Source organism: Heterodontus francisci, chromosome 1 (genome assembly GCF_036365525.1).
Source record: "Heterodontus francisci isolate sHetFra1 chromosome 1, sHetFra1.hap1, whole genome shotgun sequence".
Taxonomy (NCBI): Eukaryota; Metazoa; Chordata; class Chondrichthyes; order Heterodontiformes; family Heterodontidae; genus Heterodontus; species Heterodontus francisci.
The window spans coordinates 108,367,881-108,388,351 of NC_090371.1; the positions used below are offsets into that span (position 1 = coordinate 108,367,881).

Here is a 20,471-nt window from a genome sequence, read left to right on the forward strand (position 1 = left end):
ATTGCCTCAGACTTTTCCCCTTTATTCCTTCTACTTTTTCTGTCTCTAAGTGTATATTTATCATGTATGCATGTTAGCGTGATCGCATCACATATTCGTAGTCGTTAATGAATTAGAGTTTAAGATTAATAAACTTCTACCTTTCTTGTTTAAATCTAAGGAAACCTGTTTGATTTCTTGGTCTTACAATTGGAGCAGTGAACAAGGATTCACTGAAGGGGAACTAAAAACATAGTGTTTTAAAATTAAACCCTGTTATGGTTAAACCAGGCAAAGGCTGAGAGGGAACACCTAGACCCCTTCTCACCTGATCATAACAAACTAATACATTTTTTTATTTTATTTTTTTATTTAGAGATACAGCACTGAAACAGGCCCTTCGGCCCACCGAGTCTGTGCCGACCAACAACCACCCATTTATACTACCCCTACAGTAATCCCATATTCCCTATCACCTACCTATACTAGGGGCAATTTACAACGACCAATTTACCTATCACCTGCAAGTCTTTTGGATGTGGGAGGAAACCGGAGCACCCGGTGAAAACCCATGCAGACACAGGGAGAACTTGCAAACTCCGCACAGGCAGTATCCAGAATCGAACCCGGGTTCGACAACATCAACAAAAATACATTCCTTTAGTGCACAAAACCCCAGCAAGGAAAGTGTTGCAACCGTGGCTAACGAAAGAAAGCAAGAATTGTATTAGATCAAAGGAAGAAGCGTATAAAGTTGCTAAAAAAGATGGTAAGCCTGAGGATTGGGGGAATTTTAGAATTCTGCAAAGAGGTCCAAGAAAAAGATTATAAAAGGGAAAATAGAAAATGAGAGTAAACAAACAAGAAATATAAAAACAGACTGTAAAAGATTCTATAGGTATGTAAAAAAGAAAAAGACTAGTAAAAACAAATGTGGCTCCATTCCAAGTGGAGTTAGGAGAATTTATAATGGGGAATAAGGAAATGGCAGAGAAACTAAACAAATAGCTCATGTCTGTCATCATGGAGGAAAATACTAAACACCTCAGTGGGCAGCACAGTGACGCAGTGATTAGCACTGCAGCCTCACAGCTCCAGCGACCCAGGTTTGGTTCTGGGTACTGCCTGTGTGGGGTTTGCAGGTTCTCCCTGTGACCGTGTGGGTTTCTGCCAGGTGCTCCGGTTTCCTCCCACAGCCAAAGACTTGCAGGTTGATAGATAAATTGGCCATTGTAAATTGCCCCTAGTGTAGGATGTGATAGAGAATATGGGATTAATGTAGTATTAGTATAAATGGGTGGTTGTTGGTCGGCACAGACTCGGTGGGCCGAAGGGCCTGTTTCAGTGCTGTATGACTCTATGACCTCCCAGAAATAGTGGTGAATCAGGGACTAGTGTAATGAGGAACTGCAAGATATTAATATTACTAAAAAAATAGTATTAGAGAAAGTAATGGGACTGAAAGTAGATAAATCCCCTGGACCCGATGACCTACATTCCAGAGTGTTGAAAGACGTGGCTGTAGAGATAGCAGATGCATTGGTGGTCATCTTTCTAAATTTTATAGACACCTACAGATTGGAAGGTGGCAATTGTAACCCCACTTTTTAAAAAAGGAGAAAAAAAATGATGAACTACAGACCTGCTAGTCTAACATCAGCCGCAGGGAAAATGCTAGAATCTATTATAAAGGATGTGATAACAGGGCATTTAGAAAATAATGGTAGATTGGGCAGAGTCAACATGGATTTATGAAAAGGAAATCATGTTTAACAAACCTGTGGAGTTTTTTGAGGAAGTAACAAGCAGAATAGATAAGGGAAAACTGTGGATGTGGTATATTCAGATTTTCAGAAAGCTTTTGATAAGGTCCCACACAAGAGGTTAGTAAACAAATTTGGAGCAGATGAGATTGGGGGAATATACTGGCACGGATTGAGAACTGGTTAATGGACAGAAAGCAGATAGTAGGAATAAACGGGTCATTTTCAGGTTGGCAGGCTGCGACTAGTGGGGTGCCGCCGGGATCAGTGCTTGGGACCCAGCTATTCACAATCTATATCAATGATTTGGATGTGGGGATTAAATGCAACATTTTCAAGATTGCAGACAACACAAAACTAGGTGGAAGTGTGAGTTGTGAGGAGGATGCAAAGATGCTTCAAGGGGATTTGGAGAGGCTAAATGAGTAGGCAGAAATTTGGAAGATGGAATACAATATGGAGAAATGTGAGGTTATCCACTTTGGCAGGAAAACTAAACATACAGAGTATTTCTTGAAGCTGGGTAGTATTGAATTTCCAAAGGGCTTGGGTGTCCTTGTTCATGTGTCACTGAAAGCTAACATGCAGGTACAGCAAGCAATTAAGAAGGCAAATGGTATGTTGGCCTTTATTACAAGAGGATTTGAGTATAGGAGTAAAGATGTCTTACTGCAATAATAGAGCCTTGGTGAGACCGCACCTGGAGTATTGTGTGTAGTTTTGGTCTCCTTACTAAGGAAGGATATACTTGCCACGGAGGTGCCCCAAAGGTTCCCCAAACTAATTCCTGGGATGGAGGGATTGTCCAATGAAAAATGAAATAGACTGGGTCTATATTCTCTAGAGTTTAGAAGAATGAAAGGTGATCTCATTCAAACATATAAAATTCTTACTGGGCTTGACATGGTAGATGCAGAAATGATGTTTCCCCAGGCAGGGAATCTAGAACCGGGGGGCACAGTCTCAGAATAAGCATCAGGCCATTTAGGACTGAAATGAAGAGGAATTTTTTCACCCAGGGAGTGGTGAATCTTTGGAATTCTCTGCCCCTGAGGGCTGCGGATGCTCAGTTGTTGATTATGTTCAAGGCTGAGATTGATAGATTTCTACATATTAAAAACATCAAGAGATGCAGAGATAGTGCAGGAAAATGGTATGGAAGTAAAAGATCAGCCATGATCTAATTGAATGGCAGAGCAGGCTCAAAGGGCTGAATGGCCTACTCCTGCTCCTATTTCTTATGTTCTATCTCCTCCAGCCCCACAACCCTCCGAAATATCTGGGCTCATCTAATTCTTTTGGTCATCTGCCCTAACATCTTCTGATGTGCCTCAGTGTCAAATTTTACCTTACCACACTCCTATGAATTTCCTTGGGACATTTTGTTACGAAAAAGGCATTATATAAATACAAGTTGTTGTTTTGAATTGTAAAATTGATCAGAATCCATGTAGTTGCCGTGATTGTTGAGACCACGACGTGGGGCTCAATTCCGGGTAGGGAACCTGGATGTGACCATGGCAGGATTTCAGTTGCGCCCAATGTTGCTGAAGGCAGCTTTGTGAAGGAACCAGCAGGAGCTACATGGACCAGATCAAAGGAGATTATGGATCAAATCACAAGAACATAAGAAATAGGAGCAGGAGTAGGCCATTTGGCCCCTCAAACCTGCTGTGCCATTGTGGTTAGCACCACAGCCTCACAGCTCCAGGGACCCGGGTTCAATTCTGGGTACTGCCTGTGACCGCGTGGGTTTTCGCCGGGTGCTCCGGTTTCCTCCCACCGCCAAAAGACTTGCAGGTGATAGGTAAATTGGCCATTGTAAATTGCCCCCAGTGCAGGTAGGTGGTAGGGAATATGGGATTACTGTAGGGGTTAGTATAAATGGGTGGTTCTTGGTCGGCACAGACTCGGTGGGCCGAAGGGCCTGTTTCAGTGCTGTATCTCTAAATAAATAAATAAATAAGATCACGGCCGATATGATTGTGGCCTTAACTCCACTTTCCTGCCTGTCCCCCATAATCCTTGACTTCCTTGTAAATCAAAAATCAGTCTTGAATATGTTCAATGACCCAGACTCCACTGCTCTCTGAGGAAGAGAATTGCAAAGATTAACAACCCTCTGATAGAATAAATTCCTCCTCATCCCCATTTTAAATGGGAAACCCCTTATTTTGAAACTGTACCCCCTAGTTCTAGATTCCCCCATGAGGGGTAAAATCCTCTCAGCATCCACCCTGTCATGACCCCTCAGAATCTTATATGTTTCAATAAGATCACCTCTCATTCTTCTAAACTCCAATGAGTATCGGCCCAACCTGCTCAACCTTTCCCCATGAGACAACTCCCTCATCCCAGGAATCACCATAGTGAACCTTCTCTGTACTGCCTCCGATGCAAGTATATCCCTCCTTAAGTAAGGAGACCAAGACTGTACACAGTGCTCTAGACCTCATGAACTGGACCAGAGGAGCTCACGGACCGGATCGAAGTAGCTCCAGGTACTGGATCAGTGGAACTGAATGAACCATATCAAAGCAGCTCACAGAAACATACTGCTCTATTACTAAATGAGTAGAGTGTAAGTCTGAGCCAGTTGCGGTGAAATTGAACAGTGCCCTGATCATACCCCACCTTCTGTGTTCAGTTCGATCACCAAGGGAAACTATCCAGGACATCTATGCTCAGTAGACAGTTCAGAGAAGGGCTATGAGGCTGATCCCTTGTATCATAAGATTGAGTTCGAAAATTAATCTAGAAAAATTAACTGTTCAGCTTTGAAAGGAGGCAAATGACATGGAACCTTATGGTGCAAAGTACCAAAAAGGATAGTTAAATCTGGACAACTATGTTAAACTACAACTGCAAGGGAAGGTGATAAAGGTACAGTCAACACTCCTCTACACTGTGCTCGATGCCAGGCAGACAATTCTGCAGTATACTGGAAGCAAACTCTCTGGAATCAACCAAGAGCTGGTTTGGTACGTTGAGGGGAGAAACAATAGATTTTTTATGGAAGGATGAGTTAGAGGTGCTGAATAACCTCCTTCATTTGTGCTTACTTTTGCGATCCACCAAAATAGTAAGACCATTGGGACCTAGCTTTCACAGCTCAATCTGTTCTCACTAGTATTGCACTGAGATTATTGCATTAAATGTGATTTCAAATTGCATAATGGGACTTGAACTTCATGAATCAGAAGCATGTCAATTGCAAATTAAATTGGGGCAAAGACCTAAAATATTTACTTCAAATGGTAAAATAAAAGCAAAATACTGTGGACGCTGGAAATCTGAAATAAAAACAGAAAGTGCTGGAAATAGTCAACAGGTCTGGCAGCATCTGTGGAGCAAAAAACAGAGTTAAGGGTTCAGGTCTGTGACCTTTCATCAGATGTCAGAACTCTGATGAAAAATCACAGACTTGAAATGTTAACCCTGTTTCTCTCTCCACAGATGCTGCCAGACCTGCTGAGTATTTCCAGCACTTCCTGTTTTTACTTCAAATGGTAATTTGGCAAACACAGAGAAGTAATTTTGAACTCCAGACATTACTGACATTCAGTCACTTGACCTGGGATTTTTAATAGGGACGACTGAATTTACAAATAATTGACAGGAACAGCTCTCCCCACCACTTAGAAGATTCAAATATATCACCTGTCATTTGCAGCTTGGACTTGACTTCTTGCCTAAGGAAGTGTGCAGCAGGAGAGAGACCCAAAATGAGGAAAATGCGAAAATGAGGATCTGAGATGAATGATGAATCGGATTGATGGTCAATTTCCCAGATTATCCTTTGTTAAGGCAATATATAAAATCTATTATTGACATTCAATTGCGCTCTTTTGAATGTCAGTTTCACATTGTGGGTAGGTAGTATATAAAAATAAATATTTTTACAGTTCTATCTTACTGTTCATGTTAAACTCACCACATTAGCACCATTAAATAACCCTCATTCATTACAAGATACTTTAAAAATCAGCTTAGAGAATCCAAAGAAATGTGACTTATTGCAGTTAGTATATATGGAATATAAGTACACATTTAGATCCATTACAAGACACATATGCAGTGAAAGAAAACTATTGTTGCAAATATGCAATGTGACAATAAACAGATCATAAATCAGGTCAAAGTCACATGTACAATGGAAGACCTTAGCCCTAATGCTAATTGCACCCCTACTTTACTTCTTTAGGTGAACTAAAGAAATGTGAAAACAATTTTCCAGGACCTAACACCTTAACAGATTATCAAATACAGAGATAATATCATTTAGAAGGAAATGTCATTTGGGAAACATCCTTCATAGCCATTCACTTTACAAACTTTAACAAGTACAGAATCACCAAGCAGAAAGTTTGGAATTTTATTTCCACAGGATTGCATTAGAAAGATAACTCTTGATTCTTGCTTTTAACTATGCACATGAAGTCTGAACTAGGGGTTGTACCAAAGTTTTATAGTGTTGCTTTACCAGGCTATATTATTCAGTTGATGCTTTATCTAATTAATCCACAAAATAAACAACAGGGTAAAAGGAATTCTTCTATGTTTAGAAGCTGCATTTTTATTGTTTTAAATTACCTGGGAAAAAAACAATTCTGTGTCACAAATATGGAATATCATTTCACTGCATTCAGTATTACCTTTTAATATATGCAGTGAAATGAATGTAGAACAAGTGTCTTGAAACATGGCAATAAATTAGCATATAATTTACAAAAAAAGAAATATTTAGTAACAGTGTACCACATTAATACTGAATATAAAATATAAGCAACTAATCACAATAATACAATGCTAGTTCCATTCTGGATAAGGATATTTATGTGACATTCAGTGATTAATAGAGTCCATAATTAAGTGTGTTGCTCCATGAAGTATGCACCTTGGGGTTATATCTGTGGACAAGCCCTTTCTTAGTCTCTGTGACCATATGCTGATAATACTGCAGTGTATGCCTTGGGCTCTTCGTTGTACTGGCTATAATGTACTGTTATTAGCAATGGCAGGGCTGTCAAACTCCTTTACAGCTTGCACAACTCGTTCTGTTATCAGTTTAAAAACTAAAGAAAGGATTCAGCTTTGATATTCAGGTGGCTACAAAGTAGCAGCAGCAATGCACTGTGCTATTTGAACACTTTTTCTTCTTTCTGCTTCAATTTCAGTTCCGTTTATTGGGTCTCAGTTTGAAGTTTCCTTTTCTCAGTTTATTAATTCAAATACATTTTGCATTCTGTTCCCTTTAATAATGCAATCCAATGTTGGCTGAGGGAGTTGCTTTAATTCCATTCTCAGTGCTGTTCTATAGTGTAGATATACATTCAACTCCCTGGTTATATAGCACCAGTACCACAGAACAAAAAAATACATCTGTGGAAACAAGTCTTTGCAATGTAAATACCTAATCTGAGGTAAAGAAGAATTCTTTAAATAAAGCTCCTTGTTGAAATGAAACATTAATTGATAAACACACTCATGCCCTGGAGTATTAAGCACTGGTATGAGGGCCCCATTCTTGGGATTGTCATAGCAACACTTTCCCTTTATGATAACGTAGACTTCTCAAGGCATGACAGCACCAAGGTAGACTAACTAGTTTTGTTCAGAAGGATGTCCAATGTTTGGAACTAGTTTGTTAAGCAAGCCTAAGTGATAGGCCTTTGAACAAACACCACGACGGCAAGGCCAGTTGTGTAGTGGAACAAAGCTGTTTAAAAATACTGTCGAGAGGTAGTAGGTGACAGACAAGATTTTCATGGGCATGACCGAGTGTGCAGCACAACATCCTATACAGATTGTCAAAAACCTTGATGGTCTGTATTTACATCAGAAAGGATTTGTTTTGTAGCTATGACTTCAGATCAAATGTGCGACATGACAATTTCCTGTGCAGACTGCCATCAAAGGAAATTGTCAACTTGTATATTTTTGTGTAACAAATTACATCCTTATTTATTTTTATTGATGTATGGTTAGCTGGTCAGTTCTCTTTATTTAAAAATCACATTTTCCATGAAAATTACTTTAAAATAATTCCTTTGAAATGAAAATAAATGTACTCTACTAAACATTTGTTTCATTCAAAATCTACAGAATCTCACCTAACTGATGAAAAGTGCCCTGTTTTGCATGTTAATGGATTTTGTACACAATGATTTACAAATATTCTCACTTAAGGTAGGTTCATTGCACTAGACAAAAGAGGCACAGTTCAACACAAATGCACATTCATTAAAGTACCTGCTGCAAACTGCAAGTGTTCAAGTACTATAGTAATATGAACATGTATCCTCTTTTATTATCTCAATATCGAGTCTTTAATCAAGCTAGGCCATTTACTCTGCTAGCACTGGGCTTTGGAATCATGTCTATTTTTAACTTTAGTGTACAAATACTATGTGGTTTCACATTTAAATATAATTAAGGTAACAATACATTGTCGAATCTAAGCATAATGTATTGCTTAATATTCCTAGTGAGAGTAGTGCTACCTAAATATTCCAACAGCATTTATATTTTCTCTTTTGCAGATATTCTTTGGCTGCATGTATATGTTTAGCAGCACAGAAATGATTTCAAAACAGGTGTTTCCCCTTTCGAAACAGAGAAGCATCTGGAGCATTTACTTCCTTTCTTTTTTTTTTTACAAGCTTTGCTGAAAGGTGTGCCTCATTTCAAAGTAGATAGTCTGTCTTTGCATTATGCCTAGCATGGTGGTCTTGACCAGAACTGCTTGAATGGAGCTTGGTTTAAGAAACTGGATGCCTGTGTGGTCGAGGCCACTCCATAACCAGTAGTGTAAACAAAGGTGGTTAGAGTGGTAGAATTCAAGCTCTAGGCATCATTTACACTGGCAGAACAGTGGTTGAGTTCATGATCTTTACAATGGCTTCAACAGAAACATCTGTGTTTCCCTTTTATTTTATTAAAAAGATCTAGTGAATGGAATGATGGTAAAATTATTTTGTCAACAAGCCTTAATTTTCAACTGTGGCTGGCAGCATCAATTCTGATGCACTCCTGTTTCTCTACTGGACTAATGTTTTGCTTCACTTTTATTTATTAAATGGATTAATTCTCCAGATTGAGAATTCCAGTGTTGGTGCATCTTTTTTTTAAACCATGTAACCTTGAAAATAGAAATTTCAGCACCATGTTCTAACAATTTAGCACCACACAGAATAAATGTGTTCCATTTTTGGTTCTTTTTAAAAATAACTTATCAGTTGATATAATAAAATGTTTTTGGTCACTGTTGTGTGAGATAAATAACTGTAACATTTTTGTAGTGTGTTGAAACATCGTATCATTTGGAAGTTTTATACAGCTAGGCAAGCTCAGATAATTATTATTTTCTGTTTTATCAGCTTCTGAACATATATGAACTGTTCTCTCTCTTAATCAGGTCCAACATATATTACATTAACTTTCTGGTCCCAGGAGATGAACCAACTATTCAATTTGTTCAAGTGTACATGCATGTTCTTTAACAGCTGAGTGTTTTCATGTTGCTGAGCAGAAAACTTAGAACTGGCATCTCCTCCTCTCTGTGTCCAGCACCTTTGTTTAAAAAAAAAATCCCACTTCACAGAAGTTAAAATAACAGCAAATTATTGTCAGCTGAAGCTGACCAGTGGTTACATTTTCCACAGGGTAAAGAGTTTGTGGGACATCAAATCCCGATCCTTATTGTGAATTCAGGGCAGGCACGTTTTCCACGATAGAATTAACGAGGCTTGCTTTGGGTCAATGTCCTTGGCAGGTCTTACAGCACATCTGTCTAAAGTACGCTCTGCTACAGAACTTGAACTTCAGCACCAGTGGGCAGTAAGCCACTTTGTTCACATCTTTGCATTCTATGAAGTAAAAGAATTGACAGCATTGAGTAAAGCAACAAAGCTGACATGACTCACTTCCAAAATGTACATGCCTCTACTAGGAGCATCCCACATATCCTCCAAATGGATGAAGCAAATCTTTGATGAACTGTTGTGGCATTTGCTCCATTTTTTTAAATTTCCAGTTTTCGAGCCATTTCAAAAAAAAATTATGTTGCATTTCACATTTAATCATGCATGTGGGACACATATGGATAAATAACCCAATCCTGCACACCCTGTGATAGCCCGCTTTAAGGAAGCACAAGTTGGAGATAGGTTTACAACGTTCTAGCTCTGATTCTACGAATCATGCTCCCATCGAGTGCAGGTCCTCAACGAATTTACCCTATAATTTATTGTCATGAGAACTGTTGGTTGGTCACATGCAGTATCAATTACAGTTTCTGAAATATATATTTTTTGTAATTGATATTTGACATTGTCCAACCATATTAAATTGACTCCCTTTAAAATCAGATTAACATTTCATCATTGTTTTATGGTTTATGCTATATTCTTACCAATGTCAAAATTAACTTCTCCATAATAAAAAAGCTTTACGATCTGATAAATGATCCCATCCAAAACATTAACAGTTCTTTGTCTTTCAGATAGTGACTGTGCTGTTGTTTATTTCTAGCATTTTCAGTTTTTACTTTAGACATCCTACATTTATCTTTTGTTTTATGATTTACTTTTGCAAAATAACGATGAGTGGAACATTCTCTGTGGAATTTACCTAACTGTTGGTTAAAAGAATACTTAACCTGGAATCAATGAATCATAAGGAATATCCAGCTTTTGATTTACAGATGTGGAGTACGCTAAGGATATATGTTACGGTCAAAACAATAAATACCAAATGACAAAGTATGGGGAGCTACCGTGAAAGGTGCATGAACACACTACATAAACTACAAGGAAACTTGAAACTGCATGAAAAATGATTAAAATGGCATTTTGGTTCGAGTTTCAGATGACCTTGGACTGTCTGGATACTGTAGCCACACACATACCTTAAAAGAAATGGGACAGAACTGTATTTCATACATTGCAGTTCAGACTGGACTGTTGGTGTTTGTAAAACAGTATAGTCTCAACAGCAAATGTAACATTATACTTAACAGAAGCAATGCTTCAAAGTCTGGCTTCAAACAAATACTGTAATTCAAAAAGCACAACTCAAGAACCCAAACAGATGCTGAGTTCAACATCATGTCTGTCATTGGTATAAACTTTCACAACTGTTTGAAATCGCTCTGCTAAATGCAGACTCACTTCTGTCATCAATTGGGAAAACATGCAGACATTTCCTCCAAAAAAGAGATTTTTTTTTTAAGTGATTCATTGTAAGAAATTTATTTTGACTGTTGGCAACTGCCTGAACTGTTCCTAGCACGGTACCTGACACTAAACACGGAGTGTTGAAGAAGCAGGCTTTGCAAATAGTTCAAACTGAGAACAAAACAATTGTTCAGATTATTTTTTTAAAAAGCAACCAAGCATGTGTCTAGGCTGGTCGGTTCTTTATTTTTCATAATCCTAGTTGTTAAAATCTGGGGATTATTTATAATTGTGTGGTGGAATTATCTATCAAAATTATGTGGGCCAAAGAAAGTGCCAATAAATTAAATTCTTCAACAGACTAGCCTTTACCAGTACAATGAACTCATTTTTGCCATTTGACATTTGGAATAAAAAGCCTACGTCAATTGACATAAATCTGTTGTTTCTTTACAAAATACTATGTAAGCATGATCTGCAAATTTGTTTCCTTTTGAAAAAGCACTTAGGAAAAGCCCAATATTTTCAAATTCCATTGTTTTCACTTGGCAGAAGTTCCTTTGGCACAACCAAGAGAACCATGCATTTGAACTAGCAAGCAACACACCACACTGAAGCAATTTAGAAAGTTCCAATATCTCTTACCAAAAAATCTGAGCACAAAAATACCTGAAACAATTCAAAACCTGAAAGAGTAATTCCTAAAATGTTACCTAATCCAATCGTATATTTTTTAAGTACCTACCTTCTGCATTGGTGATGGGAGTAGCATCACATTTGCTCTCACACTGTTGCATTGAGGGTGGTCGAAGGGTTTCAAGACACTCACTAGATGGTTGACCCGTATATGAGAGACATTGGACTGTCCTCATCTGCTGGCCAAGACCACACTGTGCAGAACACTGCAATAAATAAGGAACAAAAATGCATGTTGAATTTTTAACATTCATACACGGCAAATAGATAATGAAAACATGCTCAGTTTAAATAAATTTTGTTTTAATCCTGCAAAGGGCTAAGCTTTCTTTTCTTTGATAACTTTATTGAAAAAGTTGACTATAATGTCAGTGGTAGTGTATCAAGGTGGAAATTCAGTTGGTTGAGAGGCTGTGCTGCTGACTTCAGCTGGATTTACTGTGTCTGTCATCTGAATAAAGTTAGTGGGCTCCACATCCTCTGGCTAGAAGAGGTGCAGGAAATGGCAGGGCAGGCCTGTCGCAGTGTGACATTCTGTCTGCCATAGCATGATCCTTAGTGCTTCCTTTAAAAATTTCTAAAAAATTAAACATTCTAAAAGGCACTTAAGCGGCCAATTGATGGACCTGCGACAGATTGCATGCTGTTTGGCTCCTTAAAATTTAAAAATCTCCATTGGTTACTCATAACAATGCTGGAGATCCGGGACGAACAGATGACCCCTGTGCTTAATGACGTATTTCATAATTTCTCCATAAATTTGCATACTGTTGAAATGTTATACAATATACATCAATGACATAATAATAAAAGCAAAATACTGTGGATGCTGGAAATCTGAAATAAAAACAGAAAGTGCTGGAAATACTCAGCAGGTCTGGCAGCATCTGTGGAAAGAGAATCAGAGTTAACGCTTCAGGTCAGCAACCTTTCATCAGAACTGGCAAAGGTTAGAAATGTAATAGGTTTTAAGCAAATAAAGTGGGGGTGGGGCAAAAGAGAACAAAAGGGAAGGTGTGTGATAGGACAGAGGGTCAGAGAGATTAACTGACAAGGAAGTCATGGGACAAAGGCAGAGTGTGGTGAAAGACAAAAGCATTAGTGCAGACTGCGTGTTAATGACAGAATAATGAACAGCCCTAGTCAAAAGCATAAGCATGAAAAAACAGTAGGTAGGCACATGGTTAAAAAAAAAAGATCAAACAAAATAAAATAAAAATAAAAAAGGACCAGTTGTGCTCTGAAATTATTGAACTCAGTGTTCAGTCCAATAAGCCGTAGTGAGCCTAATCGGAAAATGAGGTGCTGTTCCTCGAGTTTGTGTTGATGTTCACTGCAAAACTGCAGCAATCCCAGGACAGAGATCTGGGCATGAGAGCAGGGTGGGGGTGTGTTGAAATGGCAAGCGACCGGAAGCTTCGGGTCATGCTTTCTGACTGAGCGGAGGTGTTCCATAAAGTGGTCACCCAGTCTGCGTTTGGTCTCCCCAATGTAAAGGAGACCACACTGTGAGCAGCAAATACAGTATACTACATTGAAAGAAGTACAAGTAAATCACGGCTTCACCTGAAAGGAGTGTTTGGGGCCTGGGATAGTGAGAAGAGAGGAGGTAATGGGACAGGTATTACACCTCCCGCGATTGCATGGGAAGGGAATGAGGTGTCGGGGGTAATGGAGGAGTGGACTAGGGTGTCACAGAGGGAACAATCCCTACGGAATGCTGACACGGCCATCACCAAACGCATCCTCCCCTGCCCTGTCAGCATTCCTACTGGTTTGTTCTCTTTTATCCTCACACCCACTTTACTTGCTTAAAACCTATTACATTTCAAACCTTTGCCAGTTCTGATGAAAGGTCGCTGACCTGAAACATTGGGCTGAATTTTATTCAAGCATCGCACACTTTGAACTCGGTGGCCTTCCGACACGGAAGCACCGCTGCTGAGCCCCCGCGATATTTCGCCCGGGGCCTCGTTTAAATGGAGGGGGCGGAGGGGCCGCCCCCGATGATGTGAAGGGGGCGGCTGCTCCGTCCCCGGGAATGGCGGCTGGCGCCACTGTGCAGTCGCCATTTTAAAGGGCTTCAAGCCCTTCAATAGAATTTAGTTTTTAAACTTCAATAGTTTTTAAAGAGAAATTGATTTCATATTGATTTTAATAAAATAAAAAAAAGCTGGAATCCCCTCTACCCCCTCCCCCTCCCCACCCACAGTGACCACATACTTTATTTTTGGGTCTTTCCCACCAGAAAAATCTTTATTCCCAAGACGATCTTTTCCATCAAAACTTGATCACCATTGCCCTTCAACCCCTTCGCACCATCCCCATAGCCAATAAAAAAGGTTTCCACGCTCCCCCCCTCGCCTCCCCGCACTGATAAATTCACTTCTCCCCCCTCCCCATCAGTGTCTCACCTCAGGACTCCGTACAGAGTTCCAAAGGTGCGCGTGTTGTGGCCGGCGCCCGTAATATCGGCGTGGGATGGCCGGCGCGGCTAGGTAGGTTCATCTGCATTTTTAAAAATTAATTTTAATACACAAATGAAGGCCCTGTCACACCGAGGCCTTGCCACCACCGGTAATATGCTGCGGGGCCTTCGCGGCATCGGGGGTCATGGCGGGCCGCTCCTGCAAGTATTATACAGGCCCCCCTGCCACAACCCCCAATGTCGAGGGGCGAGTTAAATTCAACCCGTTAACTCTGCTTCTCTCTCCACAGATGCTGCCGGATTTGCTGAGTATTTCCAGCACTTTCTGTTTCTATTATACATCAATGACAGACTGGAGCAATTCCTCTTACTGCAGCAAACTTACAGGAGTATAATGTTATTGTGGTATGTAACAAACTCATCTTTATGAGGTTGTAGCACTTTTTGACATAGGAATTCAGTTTATTTTTTGATTCCTTAAAACATAATAGAAGGAAATCTACCAAAATGCCAACATAAGATTCACTTCAAATGTGGTCTTTGATTTGAGGATACAGACTCCTTTGTGATGGTTTTAGGATTGTGGTCGGATTTTTTCAGTACAGACATCTTGTTCTTTGTTCTGGCTGTTGGAGCCAGATGCAGAATTGAAATATTGAAATCCACTATGCTGGACTGTAGCTTGGGACCGGCTGACATCAATTGAGTTATAATGAGCAAATCAAAAGAGATTTTTAAAATTTGTTTTTGGGATGTGGGCAATACTGGCAAGGCAATATTTACTTGCCAGTTACCGTAACGGCATTAAGAATCAATCACCTAGGGCTGAATTTTGTCTTCCCGCCAAAATGGTGGCCCGCATGCACAGTGCTTGTGCCGCCGCAATTTAGCACACAGCAGCTCATTTAAATACGCAGGGTCCCGCACCCCTCCAATCACACTCCAATCAGCTGTCTCTGCGCAGGCACTGGTGCCATTGTTAAAGAGCTGCAAGCCCTGCGTAAAGAATGCAGAGTTGCCCCCGCCCCCATTACACTGAAAATAAATGTTTTCCCCATTCCCCCACTGCACTAACATTGCAGAGTTCACCCCCACCCCCACAACTGCACAAAGTGCAGATTTCACCTTCCCCCGCCAACTGCACAAAGTGCAGAGTTCACCCCTTCCCCCCACAACTGCACAAAGTGCAGCGTTCACCCCTTCCACCACCACCACAACTCCACAAAGTGCAGAGGTCGTCCCTTCCCCCCCACACTAAAAATGCAGAGTTGACCCTTCCCCCCCACCCACTACACTAAAATTTCTGGTTTCACCCATTTCCCACCTCGGTGGCGTCAGCTTTCCCTGGACAGGAAAGTGAAAGCACCCGTCGCACTGAAGATCTGGAACTGCCGGTAAGATTGCTGCAGGTTAGATTTTAATGCATGCAAACACCCCATTTAAATATTTAAAGTTGCGTCCTGTCATTGACCGACAGAGGGGCCACCACGGAACCTTGCCACTTCCGGGAATATTGGGCCTGACAATCCCGGCATCGGGCTCCATGGCGGGCCGCTGCCACTCCAAACTTCTGGCCCCCACCGCCATGGAGCCCGATGTCAGGAGGTAAACAAAATTCATCTCCTAGTGTGGAAATGGAAACATATGTAGGACAGAACAAAGAACAAACAACAGTACAGCACAGGAACAGGCCATTCGGCCCTCCAAACCTGCGCCGATCTTGATGCCCGCCTAAACTAACACCTTCTGCACTTCCGGGGACCGTATCCCTCTATTCCCATCCTATTCATGTATTTGTCAAGATGTCTCTTAAACGTTGCTATCGTATCTGCTTCCACCACGTCCCCTGGCAGCAAGTTCCAGGCACTCACCACCCTCTGTGTAAAAAACTTGCCTCGCACATCCCCTCTAAACTTTGCCCCTCGCACCTTAAACCTATGTCCCCTAGTAACTGACTCTTCCACCCTGGGAAAAAGCTTCTGACTATCCACTCTGTCCATGCCGCCCCTAACTTTGTAAACCTCTATCATGTCGCCCCTCCACCTCCGTCGTTCCAGTGAAAACAATCCGAGCTTTTCCAACCTCTCCTCATAGCTAATGCCCTCCAGACCAGGCAACATCCTGGTAAACCTCCTCTGTACCCTCTCCAAAGCCTCCACATCCTTCTGATAGTGTGGTGACCAGAATTGAACGCAATATTCTAAGTGTGGCCTAACTAAGGTTCTGTACAGCTGCAGCATGACTTGCCAATTTTTATACTCTATGCCCCGACCGATAAAGGCAAGCATGCCGTATGCCTTCTTGACTTATCCACCTGCGTTGCCAGAACAGATAGGGGAGGCAGGTTCCCTTCCCTAAAGTACACTAGGAAATCAGTTGATTTTTTACAATAATCTAGCAGCTCTCATAGTGCTTACAAATGACCGGATTTATTGATTTTAATTTTGCCATGTGTCATGGTGGAAATTGAACTAAATGATCTCTAGGTTGCTAGTCTAAAACCACAACCATAACCACTCATTAGTATCAATGGAAATGGATGCAAAGGATTGGGCCAAATTTACAGACTTAATTCCTGGCATATGTTCTGCAGGATGGCATCTCCACTTTACATGATAGTTCTTCAAGCTCCTGCTGTAATGGGATATGCATTTCATCTGGCCGTGTTATGGAACAGCGGTTCCTAATGGGCACAGGTCCACAGTACAAAACTGCAAATGAGAGATACAAATGGCACCAAATAAAATAATTTCACCTAGCAAGTGGATAGAATGGCTGGTGTGAGAAATACAAAAATTCACAATGCTGCTGTGGGGGAAGTTTTTTCGGAAGTATGTTTGAGCCAGAGGAGAGGGAACTTTAATCTCCATCTGATCCTTTCTATATCAAAATGAGTTTGTTTGATGTTAGCGTGTCTAAAATAAAATGTCTTTCATGATTGAAGACTTATATAGCTTACATTGATGAGTGCAAAAATTCACTTCAAACTTGTAAAATTGGCACTGGTGAATTTTTGGTGTGGGTGGATGGGGAGAGTTCAAGCACATTGTTGTGGCAAAGTAAAGGGAACTTCGATCTGCAACTGGTCACCTACCAAAATTAAAAAAGGCCATAATGAACTTAAGTGAAAGAAAAAACATTAACCATAAGAACACCATGTCCTTGGTGGAAAGCACTTTTCGTGGCAGATATAAATATGCAAATGCACTCTGTTTTGGAACTGATGTCATCACTCCTTGAGTTGAAGCATTACACACAGGTCCACATCTCGTTACTAGAAGCTTCTTATGCTTCTGCTGTGCCATCAAAAGATAAAATAATTTAACTAATAATAGTCTTATTTAGAACCTGTGAAAAATATTGAAACAGATCTACCTCCTGCAGGTAAAAACGAATTTAATAAAGAATATAAAACTTACATGGAGAGCAGTGAGAATGTGGAATTCATCGCCACATGGAGTGGTTGAAGCAGATAGCATTTCTGCATTTAAGTGGAGGCTTGATGCACACATGAGTGAGAAGGGGATAGAGGGATACAGAGACATGGTGGGAAAAGGCAATTAGGGTGGGAGGAGGGTAATGTGGAGTATAAACACTGATATAGACCATTTAGACTGAATGGTCTGTTTCTGTGTTGCAGATTCTACAGAATTCTACAAAAACAGTAAAAGGTAATTATTTCGATGCCCCAAATCTGCCATACATTCAAACTTATGGAGATAGCTTGAAAGTATTTCAGTAAATCAATCTCAATTCATAATTGATAGCGGGCTGCAACAATTTTCGTTCCAGACATACTTACCTTTATCACACAGTTCTACTAAAAGCAAATTGCTTCAGGGCATGGGTAACCAAATGGCAACCAATTCAACTAGTAATACTCTTACAGTGTGATTAGTTTAAATAAGTCAGTTACTAACAATTAAAGTTGCTTATTATCTGTTGGAAGTTGCAATACTCAAATCGACCATCTCCAATTTAGTTCAAATCTCAATACTCATATGACTTTGGTTAGCATGAGTAAAGAAAAAATACGAATGAATATAAAAAATTAATACAACCTGAAAAATATTAATGGACAATTTGGACCCATTTATACAGTTTCCTTGTATAAAGTGTAGCTCATGTTAGTTTGTACACCAAGAATCGCCAGGCATAGATGTGTAAAAATGGAGAATAATACAAATTTGAAAGAGTGGAAACTTACCAGGCCCCATTCTCCTGTAACCCAACGAGGGGGTGGACAGCGTCCGAGGCTGCAGCGGATCCGGACTGGGGGCTTGCTTTCATTTGAGCAATAGGAGGGTGGGAAAGTCTTGCTCAGGTCACTGCTCTTACACAAAACAATTCGATGCTTAAATCCTGGGCCACATTTTGGAGTACACTGCAGAAGAGGGAGGAATTTTTTTTAGTCTTTCAGTAGTCATAGTTTTCAAAATTGTTGATGCCTGTAAGGCTTTTACAACTATTAGAATTAGAATATTACAGCGCAGTACAGGCCCTTCGGCCCTCGATGTTGCGCCGACCTGTGAAACCATCTGACCTACACTATTCCATTTTCATCCATATGTCTATCCAATGACCACTCAAATGCCCTTAAAGTTGGCGAGTCTACTACTGCTGCAGGAAGGGCGTTCCATGCCCCTACTACTCTCTGAGTAAAGAAACTGCCTCTGACATCTGTTCTATATCTATCACCCCTCAACTTAAAGCTATGTCCCCTCGTGTTTGCCATCACCATCCGAGGAAAAAGACTCTCACTATCCACCCTATCTAACCCTCTGATTATCTTATATGTCTCTATTAAGTCACCTCTCCTCCTCCTTCTCTCCAACGAAAACAACCTCAAGTCCCTCAGCCTTTCCTCGTAAGACCTTCCCTCCATACCAGGCAACATCCTAGTAAATCTCCTCTGCACCCTTTCCAAAGCTTCCACATCCTTCCTATAATGCGGTGACCAGAACTGCACGCAATACTCCAGGTGCGGCCTCACCAGAGTTTTGTACAGCTGCAGCATGACCTCGTGGCTCCGAAACTCGATCCCCCTACTAATAAAAGCTAACACACCATATGCCTTATTAACAGCCCTATTAACCTGGGTAGCAACCTTCAGGGATTTATGTACCTGGACACCAAGATCTCTCTGATCATCTGCACTACCAAGAATCTTCCCATTAGCCCAGTACTCTGCATTCCTGTTACTCCTTCCAAAATGAATCACCTCACACTTTTCCGCATTAAACTCCATTTGCCATCTCTCAGCCCAGCTCTGCAGCCTATCTATGTCCCTCTGTACCCTACAACATCCTTCGGCACTATCCACAACTCCACCGACCTTAGTGTCATCCGCAAATTTACTAACCCACCCTTCTACACCCTCTTCCAGGTCATTTATAAAAATGACAAACAGCAGTGGCCCCAAAACAGATCCTTGCGGTACACCACTAGTAACTAAACTCCAGGATGAACATTTGCCATCAATCACCACCCTCTGTCTTCTTTCAGCTAGCCAATTTCTGATCCAAAGCTCTAAATCACCTTCAACCCCATACTTCCGTATTTTCTGCAATAGCCTACCGTGGGGAACCTTATCAAACGCCTTACTGAAATCCATATACACCACATCCACTGCTTTACCCTCATCCACCTGTTTGGTCACCTTCTCGAAACACTCAGTAAGGTTTGTGAGGCACGACCTACCCGTCACAAAACCGTGCTGACTATCGCTAATGAACTTATTCTTCTCTAGATGATTATAAATCCTGTCTCTTATAACCTTTCCCAACATTTTACCCACAACCGAAGTAAGGCTCACAGGTCTATAATTGCCAGGGCTGTGCCAGGAGTTGCAATGTTTGCACTCTAGAATAAAATGACATCAGCACTGTGCAGAGAGCGATAGAGCTTCACAGCAAATTAACGTAACTTTTCAAGAATTTGGAAAATTTTGAAGTTCATAAATATTTGACATAAATATTTATACAATGGCTGTGGTCACTTGAATAGTGGGGAAATGCTTTCAATATTCACAAACAGCTGCACATGTGACCAAATTTGGTGTTGTAACCATCGCTATGATCTACTAGCTGAAATAAATGTTGATGTTGTAATCAATGAGGGAAAATTGCTCTCCAGATGGCACTGCTTGATTTGGTACTGAACTAGAGACATCAGGAAGGTCCCAAGTTTGATTCCTGGTCTTATCTGAGTTAATCTATTTCAACTAGGATGGAAGTAGGATGATAGCAATTGGTCTCAGTGCTCCTTGGCTAGAGAAGGGAAATCAACTGGAGTTACTACACTGATCATTATCCAGTGAATGCATGTGTGTGGATGTCAGGTTATGAAAGGGTAAAGCTCAGCTTTGTTGAACATAGAACATAGAACAGTACAGCACAGTACAGGCGCTTCGGCCCACGGTGTTGTGCT

At 40.7% G+C, this 20,471-nt stretch overlaps 1 protein-coding gene across 1 annotated transcript in view; it reads right to left on the reverse strand.

The window, feature by feature from the left end:
* Positions 1-7,729: 7,729 nt before the first annotated feature.
* Positions 7,730-20,471, reverse strand: part of adamts6 (ADAM metallopeptidase with thrombospondin type 1 motif, 6) — a 362,517-nt gene continuing 349,775 nt past the window's right edge. The window contains exons 23-25 of the mRNA XM_068034178.1: positions 18,250-18,426; positions 11,664-11,820; positions 7,730-9,610 (exon numbers count right to left, since the gene is read on the reverse strand). Coding sequence (XP_067890279.1) covers positions 9,501-9,610; positions 11,664-11,820; positions 18,250-18,426 — 444 coding nt within the window. The 3' untranslated portion in view covers positions 7,730-9,500. The remainder of the gene's footprint in view (positions 9,611-11,663; positions 11,821-18,249; positions 18,427-20,471) is intronic.